Source organism: Oryctolagus cuniculus, chromosome 7 (genome assembly GCF_051225735.1).
Source record: "Oryctolagus cuniculus isolate XC-2025 breed Fujian yellow rabbit chromosome 7, ASM5122573v1, whole genome shotgun sequence".
Taxonomy (NCBI): domain Eukaryota; kingdom Metazoa; phylum Chordata; class Mammalia; order Lagomorpha; family Leporidae; genus Oryctolagus; species Oryctolagus cuniculus.
This window is the reverse complement of record NC_142873.1, coordinates 158,086,803-158,101,227: the sequence shown is the minus strand read 5'-3', so window position 1 is coordinate 158,101,227 and position 14,425 is coordinate 158,086,803. Positions and strand designations below refer to the sequence as shown.

Here is a 14,425-nt window from a genome sequence, read left to right as displayed (position 1 = left end):
TTGGGGGCGTGGGCAAAGCAATAGTGATTGATTCCCAGTGCTTTGTAGCAAGGCACATCAGCTGGGAAGAGGGGAATCTCAGCGCCTTTCTAGTTGGGGATTTGAAAAGTGGAATTAATTGCAATAGGGATAAAGGAGAAGAAACCACAAATTTTCTTGTGCCTAAAATCCATTAAGAAGCCTGATAGCTTTAAGAACGAGCAGGGTGGGTTGTCTGTCAAGTGGACCGGGCTTTTGCCCGCCAGAGCCGGGGCGTGTAGTGATGCTGAGTGAAACCACTTGCAGCACTCAGATCAGACTCTCACGTGCGTTGTTAAGTATGTGAAAGCAATAATACACTGATTCTTGATTGTACTTTCTATGTAACTACTGATTCTCATTTTCTAATTGGAAGATTGTGACAATATTTGTGTTGGTAGTTTACGTAATGCCCTTACCTAATCAGATTATGATAAATAGATTTGTCATTTTGCAAGTTGTGTGTTTATAAATGAAATCATCCTTTTAGATTTTGTGATCGCCACGTTGTTTCGTTAGTCAGTTTCTTCTGTAAAAGGGTCTTGCGTTGTTTTAAAGTTTTTTTCTGCATCTGAATCTGCATGATTTCCAAACCCTGTACCATCTGAATTTTGCATTTTAGCATTTGCACTATTACTCAGCAGCAGTAACATGGTAACACTTAAAATGGTATTCGGGGACCTCCAAAGACTAAACTGACAAGCCTTCAAGGAGCCCAGGGGTAAGTTAACTTGTCGATGGCATGGTTTTAATCCTTATTTACACTTGTAAATTAGTTACTGGTCATAGAAGGCTTTCACTGTTGAGTAGCCTTTTATTAACATGTTTATGGTACTACGTGGCTGGGGTATATATTCTACCCTACCAAAAAATTGAAGCTTAGACGTGCTTAAACTATTTGGCAAAGATTTGTTTTTGAAAGTCTATTTGGTCATCTAAATGCATTCATTCTAAAAAATTTTTGAACCACAGTTGAATAAAAGTTTTGTTGCCACCAGTTTAGTGTCTGGAGTCTTAATGGAAAACATGTCACGTAGAGGGATCTGAAGAAGCTGCACTTGAGGCGAAACCAGAACTCACAGTGAACTCGTGCCGGAATGCTGCCTGCTTAGCTAGCCCGAAGAACTCTGTTAACTGTTAGCTGTTAAAGCTTTTTAGGGAAGAATGGCTAACTACAGTGAGACTGTCTGAAGTTAAGGTAGCACTGGATTTTTTAAGAAAAAGGAGTTTAGCTTCTCAGTAACTGAGATGATGCGTGTGACGCTGAGAATTTGTTGTTGGGTACTAGTGAAGCAGTTCTTGCCTGTCTGTCGAGTTCCAACCCCACTCGGCTGTGCTGTGGCTGTGATGTGGTGTTGGCTTGCCTGTGCCCAAGTACTCCGTGGTGACTGTAAGAAGTACAGTGTCAGCTCTGTATTTCCTCTGTGGAAGTGCCACATTTGATTCCGTCTGAATTTGAACATTACTTAGGTTATTTCCAATTGCTAGCAACATCCTTAGGGCTACATTAAATTATTAGTGTTGGAGTTAGCAGGTCAGAGGTTATGCACGCATGTAAGGCTTTTGAGATGTTTGCCGTGTCCTTCAGGAGGTTGCGTTGGCTGTGGCAGTGTGAAACGGTGCTGCCGTGCAGCGCTCCCGCTGCGGGACGCCTGGGTGGGTGAGTGAAAGTTAGGGCTCACGCTTGCGTGGTGCTAGTGTTTAAGCCGGAAGTCAGTGAACTCTTGGGCTAGAGAATCCGTGTTTCCAGTTACCCAGAAGTGATTTCAAGGTTATTCCTGAACCAATCCTGTTCTAATACATAAAGCAGTCTCAGAGATGAGTAAGAGTTGACAACCAGTCAGAAAATAGAACAGATGACAAATGCAGACACCCAGTACGGACTGTGTACGTAATTGAACGTGATTCCCCTTGGCTTGGTAAAGAGGCAGACGCGCGCGCCGTGTGGGACCTGCGGCTCAGCCGTGCCGTGGGGCTCCCCTGGCTGAAGTCATGGCTATCGATGGTCAGCCTCTGGGCTGAGATCAAGGGTGGACGTCACTCGCGGAGGAGTTGCTGACTATGCCCTCGATCCAGGGAATGTAGTTAGTGACTTTGGTGTATACCCCGTACTGAGCTGCTTCCCCACAGTCCGCGGAGCCCCAGGACACGATTCCCCCCACAAACCACCTCTGTGTGTCGTTATCGAGAAACACTAGGGCCCCCCCACTGTCGCCTCTACAGCTGTCCTTGCCCCCACCTTCTAAGCCGGCACAAAACATGTTGTCAGTCACCCTCGCCCCTGGGTGGGGGGTGCCTTCATACGCAGCAGCACATTTTTGCTGGTCGACAACTGGAACGTCCACAAACATCAGGTTCCTAGCAAGGAACCCCCTTTGGGTTAGTCCCCACCCAGATACAGTCCCCAGGTCGTTCGGCCTCAGGTAGGACCCCGCGCCTCTCTCGGGCAGGCAGATGGGCAGGACAGTGCTGCTGACAGCAACTCTGTCCCTCAGTTTAATCAGTGCGATGTCGTTGTCGAAGCCAGCGTCATGGGCGTAGCCTTCGTGGATGAAGATGGCCTCGGCCCGGGCTCGGGTGTAGTCAGGTGAGAGTCTTCGCAGGGCACCCATGCGAATGTCCAGGGAGGACGGCTCTCCCCGCTGCCCGTAGATGGCGTGCGCGGCTGTTAGGACCCAGCTGTCAGATAGAAGAGCGCCCGCTGCTGTGGTCTCGCCCAACAGCAAGACTTGCCAAGGAAAATCGCCAGGCTTCGCGTGCTGCCCTCCGTAGATGCGGCCTCCTGTGGTGCGGGCGGAGAGGCCGCAGACTGGGGAGAGAAGCAGACGGGAGGCCCCTTAGAGGCAGCCTGGACCAGGACGGTGCTTACAGAGCTAGGTGTTCGGAGTGGGAGCCCTGAGTGAGCGGGGCCGCAGCCCAGGGCCGTAGTTGAGAGAATGAGGTGTGGAGGAAGGGAGGGGCCAGGCCCTGTCACTCTCCTGTCCTTGGGAAGTGGGGTGGTGGCCGCTGGGTTGTGCAGAAGCAGGAAGCAGAGCGGAGTTCTCACCCCGGGCACACGCTGGAATGCTGCCTTTAGGTTCAGAAGTTACTGGTTTTGGTCTGGGTGGTTTCTTGCAAACCGTAAATTTTACTCTTTACTGCAAACGGATTGTGCTCACTGATGTAGCAGACGTGTTTCCTGTTACGCTTGTTCATTATACTGGACACACGCTGCCACAGCCAAGAGAGGTTTTAGGAAAAAGTAAGCCGAATGGCACAGAGGCAGTGGGGGTGTGGGGGTGTTATTACCTCTCCCTTTCCTTCCCCTCCGTCTCTCCCCCCTCCCCACCCCCGCTAAATCATCATCTTTGGACCAGTCTTGTTACACAGATTTTAAGTACTATTAAAGGCAGATTGCATTAGTGATTAAAATCTAGGTGTCAAAAGCAGTGCTGAGGGAGATAATGGAGTTGCTCGCTTCGGTGTTGATGGCGTTTCTGCAGAGAAAGTAACAACTCCTGTTCCTAAGTGTACAAATAGTTCAAGATAGTCTTAGAAATCATTTAATGTTTATGCTTGCCGAGTTACAAGGTCAAAAGTAATCAAGTGACGGATGCGGTCAGCACCCAGCAAGCCTCAGAAGGGGCCATGAGCACCTGTCTCGGGCAGGAGCGAGCGCCCGAGGCCGTCTGCCTGCACAGCCGAAGCGCTCGGGACGCCAGTCTCCTCTAACCGCGTGCTTACCAGGCTCGCAGACGGGGAGTGATTTCTCTCCTTTGGAGCTCGTCCAGAATCCATCCGCCTCACACACGTATTCACCTGCAGCCAGTGGGAAAGCGAAATGTGTGACTGCGTGCGTGAGGTGGCTATCGTTTGCTCTGCCGCCCCGGTGAGAAACGCTGGCTGCAGCGCGGGTGGCGAGGGGGGTCTGGATGCCGCCGTGGCCGTGGCGGCTCTGCGTCTCTGTCTGCTGGCAAAGTGCAAGGCTTTTAGCTGTGTAACTTGAATATGTATCACCATCTCAAGTGCTTAATGATAAGGTTTTGACTTGTTAAATTAAACCATTTGGAATATATTGTGTGTTTGTAGTAGTCATTTACTAGATAAGATCTGTTTTCAGATTCTTGCAAATTGACATCAAAGTCACTTTCGCTGTAATATTTCACTTAGCAGGTGGGAGAAGTGCCTTTTAATCTTCCCTCTTAGCCAAAAATGTTAGTTTATTTCAGACGGGGAGGGCTCAAGTTGCAAATGCCGCCCACCCCACCTTGAACACTGGGCTCACCGTCCCCGGCACTCATGGTGTAGAAGGTTCCCTCGCAGCTGTACTGGATCACAGCCTTGTACGTGGTCACGTCAGCGCCTGTGACGTAGCGCACCTGGCCATTGGCCAGGTGGTCTGGAGGGCCACAGTCCACAACTGAGGAAGAAGAGGGGGGACCCCGCTGTGCGGTGGTGCTCACCTGAGGAGGCTTTGGGGCCGGCAGTGCTGGCCCAGGTTGGGGTGTCAGCCCCTCCGCCTCGTCCCTGTTGCTGACCGAGGGGCTGCACGGGAGGCGGGCGAGGTGAGGACTTCCCTAAAGGGAGTTTGGAACCATTCGGCGGGCCTCAGCGGCCACTCAAACCTTGGGGTCTGCAGCAAAACTGATGGGCAGAGTCGGTTCCTGGCCAAGTAGCGGCTCAGTTTGCAGGCCGATTGGCTGTAGAGGCGGCAGAGGGCTGAGCAAGCGCGGGAGACCTGGAAGGGGTTGGGGTGGGATTCCGGGGCTTGTGCATGTTGGCAGTTCTCGCCATACCTTGAGTGTGGGCCAGAACGGAACCCAGTTGTTGGGACACTGCTGGTGTGGACTTGGCAGCCGGCTCATGAGCTGGGAGGAGGCAGAGGGGCTGCGTCTCGCCTGCGTGCGTGGGCGTGGGCCTGGCCTTGCCCCTGCTCTAGCACATGGGACTTCTCTCCCCCTCCCTCCTCTCAAGTACATGAAAAAAAAATGTTAAACAGTTTTCAGCAGTGTAATAGCTGTGTGTAGTTCTGTGCCAAACACTTTGCCTGCGTTGCTAGTTGGCAGGTGCAGTTCTGTGAAGGGGCCGCTCTCCGTCTGTACGTGAGAAAATGGTGTGTGTAGAGGGGACAGTGATGGGCCCCAAACCGCCAGCCTGCTCCACAGTGATGTGTTTTTGAACAAAGTCTAATGGGAGGAAAATTTATATTAAAAATGTGAAGGCCCCTAACACTTAGTCCCTAGGAACTCTTAACGTGAGAATGTGTGTGGTGTGAGCCACCGGGGCGTGTGTGCCCTGAAACACGAGGAGGTGGAAACCCACACGGTCCGCCCACGCAGGGGTGCGTGCGGCCCGGCCGGGGAGGGCGAGCGCGCACGCAGGAATCGCGGGAGAGGCAGCCCAGCCATACGGCAAAAAAGATTGCAGTGCCACCCGGTGCCCGGTTTTGGCTGAAAAGTACGTGATGGGATTGAAATGTTCGGATGTGTCCCTGTCCGTGTTGTGAAAGAAGTGACCCCAGCCACTTGGTAGCTTGGGGGGTGGGCAAGAGGCTGTCACCATGTCTTTTGGTAAATTTCTGGGTTTTTTTTTGCAAGTAACACGTACACTTTATGAATGGGAAAGGAGCCAGCACTGTGACCCAACGGGTTAAAGCCCTAGCCTGCAATGCTGGCGTCCCATGTGGGCGCTGGTTCAAATTCCAGCTGCTCCTCTTGCGATCCAGCTCCCTGCTGGTGGCCTGGGAGAGCAGTAGAAGATGGCCCAAGTGCTTGGGCCCCTGCACCCACGTAGGAGACCCGGAGGAAGCTCCTGGCTCCTGGCTTTGGATCAGCACAGCTCCAGCCGTTGCAGCCATTTGGGGAGTGAACCAGCACATGGAAGACCTCTCTCTCTGTGTCTGTGTGTGTGTGTGTGTCTCTCTCTGTAACTACCTCTCAAATGAAATCTTAAAGAGAATGGGAAAATGTACAGTCACGTAAGACACACAGTGCTCAGTTTGCAAGACGGTGGTGCCAGCCATTACCCCAGTTAGGGGTGTGTGTATACATGTGGGTACACCCACAGAATGGTCTGCATTTTGTAGATGGTTCCTACAGAGTGGTGTGGCGTGTGCATACGTGTGAGATGTGTGTACTTGGGAGGTGACACACCAAAACAGTCCCCATGACTGCGGTCTCGCGGCATGTGGGTGTTAAATGGCACTTCCACTTCTCCCGGATTGTGCAGTGACCGGCACTGCTGTCCCTGGGAGAAGGTCCTCCGAGAACACTTTCCTAAGCCCCCCTCCCCAGGAGCCTGGTCCTGTCTGACGTGCGGGGAGCACGCTGAGAGCTGGGGAAGCAGAGTTGGGATCCAAGCCCCGGGAAATGGGGTCATGGGAACTGGAGCAGGGTGGAGCGGCGGCGGGGGCGTACTGCTGCACTCCGGCAGGGCGGGGTCCCAGGCTCCATCTCTCTGACAGACGGCAGTGAAGGACTTCAGGGGCAGGTCTCCCTACAGAGGAAGGGAGGCAGAGTCATAGAACCCCTCCCCGGGGGGCAGGCCTGGGAGATGAGGTGCCTAGCGCGCTGCACTGGTGCACGTGTGTGTGTGTGTGTGTGTGTGTGTGCCCGTCCATGCCACCTCTGCTAGGAATCTCTCAGTGCCAACTTGTGACGCCGGCCTCTGCAGCCATTCCTGTGTTGCTTTTCGCTGTAACCGGGGCACAGGTGGGCGCTTGGAGTGGCTGCGGCCACAGAGCAGACTTGGAGCTGGCCGGCTGCTGTGTCTTTCTGTGGCCGTTAGCTGGAGGCTACTGGAATCACAAGGGTACTTAAAAATTTATGGAAAACGGAATCAAAAGAGAAGTTTATTTCTGGTGCAAAAATACCTGAAATCCACGCTTTTTTTTTTTTTTTTTTTTGAAGCCTCCCTCGTGTGCGTGGCTGTCAGGTTTTACTCATCTTGCCCTCCCGTTCCCCGAGCCTCAGCCCTGCGCTCGGTGTGCTGCCCACGCGTGTTCTGTTCTCACTGTGCTTTTCTAAAGTCAAACGTGAACACGAAGGAAGGCGGCTGTAGCAGAAGCTTTGTGCTTCAAATGGTATCAGGATTTAAAAAGAAAAATCGGGCCGGCATTGTGGCTTGGTGGGTTAAGGCTCCAGCCTGCGGTGCCTGAATCCCATATGGCGCCGGTTCGAGTCCCGGCTGCTCCACTTCCTATCCAGCTCTCTGCTATGGCCTGGGAAAGCAGTAGAAGATGGCCCAAGTCCCTGGACCCCTGCACCCACGTGGGAGACCTGGAGGAAGCTCCTGGATCCTGGCTTCAGCCTGGCCCCGCCCTGGCGGTTGCTGCTATTTGAGGAGTGAACCAGTGGATGGAAGATCTGTCTCTCTCTGCCTCTCCCCCTAACTCTGCCTTTCAAAAAAATAACTTTTTTTAAAAAAAGAAAAGGGTCAAAACTGGGCACGTTTGCAATCCAGGAAGCTGTGGAGAGAGCCGGCCGAGAAGTTTGCAAGGAGGGGACAGTGTCTCCGCCCTCTCCGGGCTCTGGCCTCCCCCAGCTCGCCGGCCTCGCACGTTATTGCTTTTGGCCGCTGAGACTCCGACAATTTTGAAGAACATAAAGAGGGCGTCTTAATCTCCTACCTGTGCCCCTAGCAACACGCTAAGCATTTTTTAAAATCAGCTCGGCGTCCCTCACCGGCGGTCCCTATTTATAACTGTGCACAACACACTCTTTCCCTCCTTCCTGGGGCCGGCTAATTTTTCTGCGGACCCAGAACTTGTCTCCTGGAAGGGTCAGCCTTCGCGGGGTCGGGGGTAGGGCGACAAGGGAGGGGTACAGCGAGCAATCCGAGGATGCATGCCTGAGCGAGCAGGGAAGCTGCCCCCACTTCCATCACCGGCTTAGAACAGGCGAGAGCAGAATGCGCGCAGCCCCCGGGGCGGCCGCCCCCCGCCCTGCTGTCCCCCGCGTCTGCCGGGCCAGGGCGCACCTGCAGGAGTTCATAGCCGACCTCACATTGCACGGAGACGCGGTCCTGGAAGATGTACGTGGCTTGCACCGGGGACACGCGGCCGTTAGGTGGCGCCACCGGGTCCGGACAAGGCTGTGCTGCACGGAGGGACGGGGCGCTTGTGAATCCCGCGGGTCCGAGTTCCCGCTCTTTAACTGAAACACTCAGCACGCAGAGGCCCTGAGACCCTCGGTTGCTTGTGCCCACGAAACCCGGTCACTCGGCGGTCAAGGTGGGCAAGGAAGCCTGGCTGGAGTAAGGCGGTACCCAACCCCCACCTGGCACACTGTGCAAAACAAGCAGGGACCAAGAGCTATCCGTCCCCGGGGGCCACTGGCGCCCCCTCTGAGCCTCCACTGTGGGCGGGATTACAGCAGCCGCTCCCCTTGCAGGGCTGCTGTGGGGGCCCAGGGGCGCCTGCCCGGGGGCTTGGCAAGAGCAAGCTGACTTGAGCCTCCCCACAGTCCCGAGACCAAAACCCCAAGACCCAGACCGACTCCGGGAGCCCCGGGGTGCCTGCCCGCGTGCTCAGGCCACCAGGACGGCTGCCTTCCCTTTCGACCCCCAAGCCCCGGCCGGGTCTCACCCCCAAGGCTGTGGGCCACCTCCTGGCTGCCCCTCCAGCAGCTGCTCTCAGGGGCCCCGGGCACCCAGCCTGCGTCCTGGGGTGCCCCGTCCCTGTGCACGCCCCAAAGCTTCCATCAAGGGAAGCAGTGCCCAGGGACAGCCCCGAGGCCCCGAGGGAGCACGGGGCTTCTAGGATTCGAGGGTCTGTGAGGAGGAGGGGCGGGGGTCTGGGCAGAGCTGGGGCAGGTGCAGGCCCTGCTGCAGACCCCCGAGCTGCGGCCCCAGCCCAGCCCCACTCCCCAGCTCTCACCCACATCTCGCCCGCGCCCGCCCCACCCCACGGCGGTGCAGCCCCTGCCGGGACTCCTGCACCTTCCTGCAGCACCTGCTCGGCTTCCTGGTGCAATCGCAGGTGTTTCCTGTGCCGGGGGCTCTGCCGCGGCACCCGGCCCCTCCCGGGCCCTGTGCCTGGATCTACACCTGTGCCTGCCACCAGGCCCTGGTTTTGTTGCTGTGTCTGTCCCCACACTGGACCTAGAGTGTGTGACGTCTGCACTCTGTATGCCTGGTGTTGTGCATCCGTGGGTAGAAGGAAGCCCGGGTGGACAGGTGGACGGGCGGATGGGTGGGCGGGCGGGTGGGTGAGTGGGTGGATGGATGGATGATGGATGGATGGACGGATGGATTGACGCATGGATGGATAGGTGAATGGATGGATAGTTAGGTAGATGGGTGGACGGAGGGATGGGTGGATGGACGGGTGGACGGATGGGTGGATGGATGGATGGAAGATGGGTGGATAGGTGGAAGGGAGGGAGGAAGGGAGGATGGATGAATAATTGGATAAGGAGCTTCTGGGTTGCTGAACACGTAGGGTCCCTGGTCAGCCTCAAGAGAGGGCATGGAATCCCCACTCCCCTTCCGCATCCTTTGTAAGCTCCTTTGAACAAGCCAGTAAGTGAACAAAGAGACAGGGGCGTGATGGCTGAGCAGGCAGAGGAGGGGGATGGGGGAAAGGAGTGGTCCTTCCACTGGTTCCCAGGCCACTCCCTGCCCACCTGGGCTGCTTTCCTAGGCGCCTGCCTGGGCCTGAGACCCGCCCACCTGAGACCTGCTCACCTGACCTGCCCACCTGAGACCCCACCCCCCGGCCTGAGGCCCCGCCCCCCGGCCTGAGACCCTATCACCTGAGACCCCACCCCCTGGCCTGAGACCCGCCCCCCACCTGAGACCCGCCCCCCAGCCTGAGGCCCGCCCCCTGAGACCCCACCCCCCGGCCTGAGACCCTATCACCTGAGACCCCACCCCCTGGCCTGAGACCCGCCCCCCAGCCTGAGGCCCGCCCACCTGAGACCCCACCCCCCAGCCTGAGGCCCGCCCACCTGAGACTCCACCCCCAGCCTGAGGCCCCGCCCCCGGCCTGAGGCCCGCCCACCTGTGCTTGAGTAGCGGATCTTCCAGCCCGTGTGCTCCCCTGACTCATCCGTGGTGAAGGTGACGGTCACGGTGCTGCTGTTCGTCTGAATTCGGTGGGGCTTTGTGTCCCCGCAGAATCTCCCATACTCCTCTCTGTCTGTCCGAATCTGAAGAAACGAGAAGCCCACGACCTGCCGGGGGTCCTGGCTGGGCTGAAGGACCCTCGCTCCCTCTGAAGCCAAGCCTGGGGGGGCGGGCATGCTGGACAGTGGCGTGGGGGGGCAGTTCAGGGAGTGAGGGGACAGCTGCCGTGGTGGACGAGGCCCGGGTCCCAGGGGCCATACCTGGAGGGAGTCGTAGGGGCACTGGGTGTCGGGGTGTGCCTCCACGTCGAAGGACCCCACAAAGTCCAAGCTGACTCGGAAGCCCTCCTGCAGGCGGATGCTGTACGTGCAGTTGGAGAGTTTGGGGTACGGCTGTGGGTACTCGGGACTGCTGAACTCCCCAGAGCGCTCAGTGAAGACCTGGCCCGAGCACAGAGCTGCTGAGAGGGAACAGGGCAGTGGCTGGGCGCACAGCCTCCAGGGAGCAGGGCGGGGCACGACTGGGTCACCTGCCCACGGGCAGTTCTGAACAGGGCCGGAAGCCAATCACCGCACCTCCACGGCAAAGGGGCCATGTAGGCAGGCGCTCTGGGGCTTTGGCTGAAGCCGCCTGCCCCTGGGACTGCAGCCCTCCAGGGCCCTCACGCACAGCCCCAGAGGCTGGGGCATCCCGGGCCAGGGTGTCAATCCCAGAAGTGAAGTGAGCAAAGGAAGCTCCGCCAGAGGGTGGGGAGGAGGAGGGGGCCCTTCCCAGGAATGCGGGGAGAAGGGAGGGACGCACCATGGCCTTTAGAGCCCTGTCGCCAACACTACCAGCCCACCCTAGCAATTCCTATGTTCGTCCACCAGGGGGCTCCCACCCAGCCGCAATTCCCATTTTCATCCACCAGGGGGCTCCTGCCCAGACCCAGCAGGAAAGCCGCACAGCACTCCCGAGGGTGCTGATGGGAGCAGCCTGGAAGAGCGTCTTGCCCTCCCTCCGCCGGGTCTGGGGCCTGGGGTCCCAGGAAGTCCAAGTCCACAGTGCCCACAACCAAGTCGGAGCGGCTGATAGCGCCTTGGGGTCCCTCACTCAGGGGAGCCGTCTGCCCCCTGCCTGCCAGCCTCGCCCCTGGATGGGGGCTCTGCAGGGGTGGGGTGCAAGCATTCAGACCTAGAGGAGTCTGCGGACTGGGGGTCCCGACACCGCCCTCCTGCTCCCTCCGGGGCAGACAGCATGGCCCCTGGGTTTGGGTGGGGGACCAGGCTGGCCTCTCAGCTGCGGGCCAGCTCCCCCAGATCAGCACCCGTAGCCTGGATGGCCCGGAGCACCCCAGCGCAGCCTGCAGGGCGCGGGCCGGGGGAGTGAGCCCAGGCTGAGCCCTGCCCTCCCCGGGCCTTAGTGCCCCATCTGCAAGCTGACGGGCTGCTCAGGAAGGACCCTGAAGCCCCGTGGGGGAGGCTCCCCACAAACAGGGGTCCCCCGGGTATGAGAAGAGAGGCAGGGAGGAGAGAGCAGGGCACACATCAACACCCCCAACGCTCGGACTCCAGAGACACGCAGCCGCAGACGGAGGCGGAGCCAGGTTTATTATGGGGTGCGCGCGGTTGGGGTGCAGGGGCGAGGCAGCGACCGAGCCCCTGCAGAGCTGCAGCCCGCGGGGCTCCCTGTGGCTTCGACCCTCCGGGCAGGCTGGAGCCTGAGGGGAGGCTAGCGGCTCTGCTCTGGAAGAGATCAGAGAGAGAGGAGGACTGGCGGGCAGGAGACAGGGTCAGGGCCAGCTCCAGGGCTCTGCTGCCCCCGTCCAGATGTGTGACGAAGGCGCCAGGGTGGGGGCGGAGGCAGAGGAGGCGGAGGGACAGCCTCCCGGGGCTGGGCGTGGTCCTGCTGCCACCCTGCGGCTCCGTGGAGGGAGGAAGCTCTGGGAGTTGCACTTGACCAGGGGCGGCAGGCTTAGGGCCCACCCCCACCCAGGGTAGTAGCAGAGGCAGCAGAGGGGGAGGTGGCTGCCTGGGGGTTCCCTGAGCCCAGGAGGAACCAGGCGCACAGTGGGGACCTAAGACAGGCTGAGTGAGTGAAGCCCCCACTGGGCGCAGTGAGGGTGGGGGAGGAATGGAGGAGCTCAGTGGAGGGGTGCAAGGCGAGGGGGCCCCAAAGATGCCCTGGGAGCAGCCGAGCAGGTGCCTGGGCACAGCAGCCCCCCCCCCCAGCCTGTGTGTCCGTCAGGGTGGTGGCCCTGCCCCCGCAGCCTCACCTGAGCAGGTGCCTGGGCACAGCAGCCCCCCCCAGCCTGTGTGTCCGCAGGGTGGTGGCCCCGCCCCCGCAGCCTCACCTGAGCAGGTGCCTGGGCACAGCAGCCCCCCCCAGCCTGTGTGTCCGCAGGGTGGTGGCCCCGCCCCGCAGCCTCACCTGAGCAGGTGCGCCTGTCCCGGTGGAGGACGTAGCCCGAGTGGCAGGAGCAGTAGAAGCCTCCCAGGTGGTTGTGGCAGTGGTGGTCGCAGGCAGGCGCCTCTCCCGGCGACACCTGGCACTCGTCGATGTCTAGGGGCAGGTGGGTGGGACAGCAAGGGGGTCAGAGGGCAGGAGACGGCACGGAGCTCCAGCCTGGCTGCGGGCTCAGGTCCAGCCTGGGGCCGCTGCAGCCCCTCTGAGTGCCCAGGCAGAGGGCCGGCGAGCGCCCGCCTCCCGAGGGCACACAGAGAGGTTGGGCCACTCGCCCAAGGTCACACCGCCATGCCCCGCGGGGCCGGGCTCTGAAATGCGCGTGCTGGGCGGGGCGCCCGCTGGCGGGGCTCCCTGGGGGTGGGGTTCTCAGCCTTTGCGTCCTTGGGGAGGACGAACTCAGCCATCGGTGTTTGAGCTGTGGGTGACGTCAGGCCCCGGGTGCCCTCTCCTGCGTGGCGAGGGGGCCAGGACTCCAGCAGCCCTGGACCAAGGGGGACCCTGCAGGCCCCCCTGGGCTCACCCTCGGCTGCGTAGAAGGCCTCGAAGCCGGTGAAGGGCTTCTCGTTGGAGTAGTCGGAGCGGAAGGTGACGTCCAGGCGGGGGCCCGGGGAGTAGAAGGTGTCGTTGCCAGGGGCTCGCTCCGTGTCCGTGCTCTCGTGCCCGCACAGCGTGGCCAGCACCGCGCTCCCCGAGCTCAGCTGTGGCACCAGCAGTCACAGGAAGGGAAGTAGCCCCCAGGCCCCGCCCGCCCCCCAGGCCGCCCCTGCCCGCCCACTCGCGCCGCCTGGCACCTTCACGAAGTCGTACTCGCAGAGGTAGGAGAGCTCCAGGTCGAAGTGGGTGAAGTAGAGGCGCAGGCGGTAGCCCGGGGGGGCCGTGAGGCTCCAGCGCCGCACCTGGTCATTGGCGTACTCCCCGGGGAAGCCGGGGGACGCCAGGCGCCCGAACACGGGCTCCGGCCACTGCGGCCCCATCGGGACGGCCCCTGAGCCACACAGCAGGCTCAGGACAATCAGCAGCCTGCACACAGGACGGGGGTGCTGAGCCCGCACCCGGCCCTCCCGCCTCGCCCCGCAGGGGGCCCTGGGTGCTCCCACCCACCTCATGCTGTGCTGTCCACCTGGCCAGACCTGGTCTGGGCCCCAGCTCTGACCTTTGATCTGTTTGTCCGGCGCTCTGGCCACGCCCCCCTGTGGGGGAACTGGCCCTGGGATTCCAGGAATGGAGTCCATGAGTGCCGGCCGCCCAGTGTCCTGCAACAGGACGCCCCGGGAGCCGAGAGCGGGGCCCCCGGAGAGGGGAGCGTGATGGCACAGCAGGTGAAGCCGCGGTTCCGGCGCCTCCACGTCCAATGAAGCTCCCTGCTAATGCACACCCTGGGGGGCAGCAGCAGCACGGCTCCAGTGCTTGGGCCCTGCACCCGTGAGAGACCTGGATGGAGCTCCAGGCTCCTGGCTTCAGCCTGGTCCAGCCCTGGCTGTTGCAGCCATTTGGAGAGCGAATCGGTGGATTGAAGATCTTTTTTTTTTTTTTTTTTTTTAATGTATTTATTCGATGGGCAGAGTTACAGAGAGGCAGAGGCAGAGAGAGAGAGAGAAAGAGAGGTCTTCCATCCTCTGGTTCACTCCCTAATTGGCCGCAACGGCCAGAGCTGCGCCGATCCAAAGCCAGAAGCCAGGAGCTTCTTCTGGATCTCCCACGCAGGTGCAGGGACCCAAGTACTTGGACCATCTTCTACTGCTTTCCTGGGCCACAGCAGAGAGCTGGATGGGAAAAGGAGCAGCTGGGACTAGAACCAGCGCCCGTATGGGATGCTGGCACTGCAGGTGGCTCTACCCACTATGCCACAGCTCTGGCCCCAGGATAGAAGATCTTTGCCTCTCTTTCTCTCCCTGTCTCTGCCATTCTGGCTTTCAAA

At 59.5% G+C, this 14,425-nt stretch overlaps 1 protein-coding gene across 8 annotated transcripts; it reads right to left on the bottom strand.

The window, feature by feature from the left end:
- Positions 1-736: 736 nt before the first annotated feature.
- Positions 737-13,644, bottom strand: MASP2 (MBL associated serine protease 2). 8 transcript variants are annotated; one of them, XM_051841947.3, is made up of 12 exons: positions 13,609-13,644; positions 13,299-13,527; positions 13,028-13,205; positions 12,472-12,603; positions 10,323-10,522; positions 9,998-10,145; positions 7,975-8,093; positions 6,414-6,492; positions 4,794-4,865; positions 4,283-4,417; positions 3,742-3,816; positions 737-2,827 (listed from the first exon to the last, which is right to left on the bottom strand). In XM_051841947.3, the coding sequence occupies exons 1-12, from the start codon at positions 13,611-13,613 to the stop codon at positions 2,043-2,045; spliced, it is 2,157 nt and encodes a 718-aa protein (XP_051697907.3). In that variant the 5' UTR covers positions 13,614-13,644; the 3' UTR covers positions 737-2,042. The 8 variants fall into 8 exon arrangements, with proteins under 8 accessions (XP_051697907.3, XP_051697909.3, XP_051697908.3 ...); XM_051841949.3 differs by having other exon boundaries at positions 7,996-8,093; XM_051841948.3 differs by having other exon boundaries at positions 10,323-10,519.
- Positions 13,645-14,425: the final 781 nt, after the last annotated feature.

Bases quoted from the DNA above. Each gene is read 5' to 3' on its own strand.
- MASP2 (XM_089299320.1), bottom strand. From the start codon at position 13,613: ATGAGGTGGGTGGGAGCACCCAGGGCCCCCTGCGGGGCGAGGCGGGAG. The intron at 12,604-13,027 runs GTGAGCCCAGGG...ACCTGCCCCTAG, and splicing joins GGCCTTCTACGCAGCCGAGG to ACATCGACGAGTGCCAGGTG. The intron at 10,146-10,322 runs GTATGGCCCCTG...TCGTTTCTTCAG, and splicing joins GCCCCTACGACTCCCTCCAG to ATTCGGACAGACAGAGAGGA.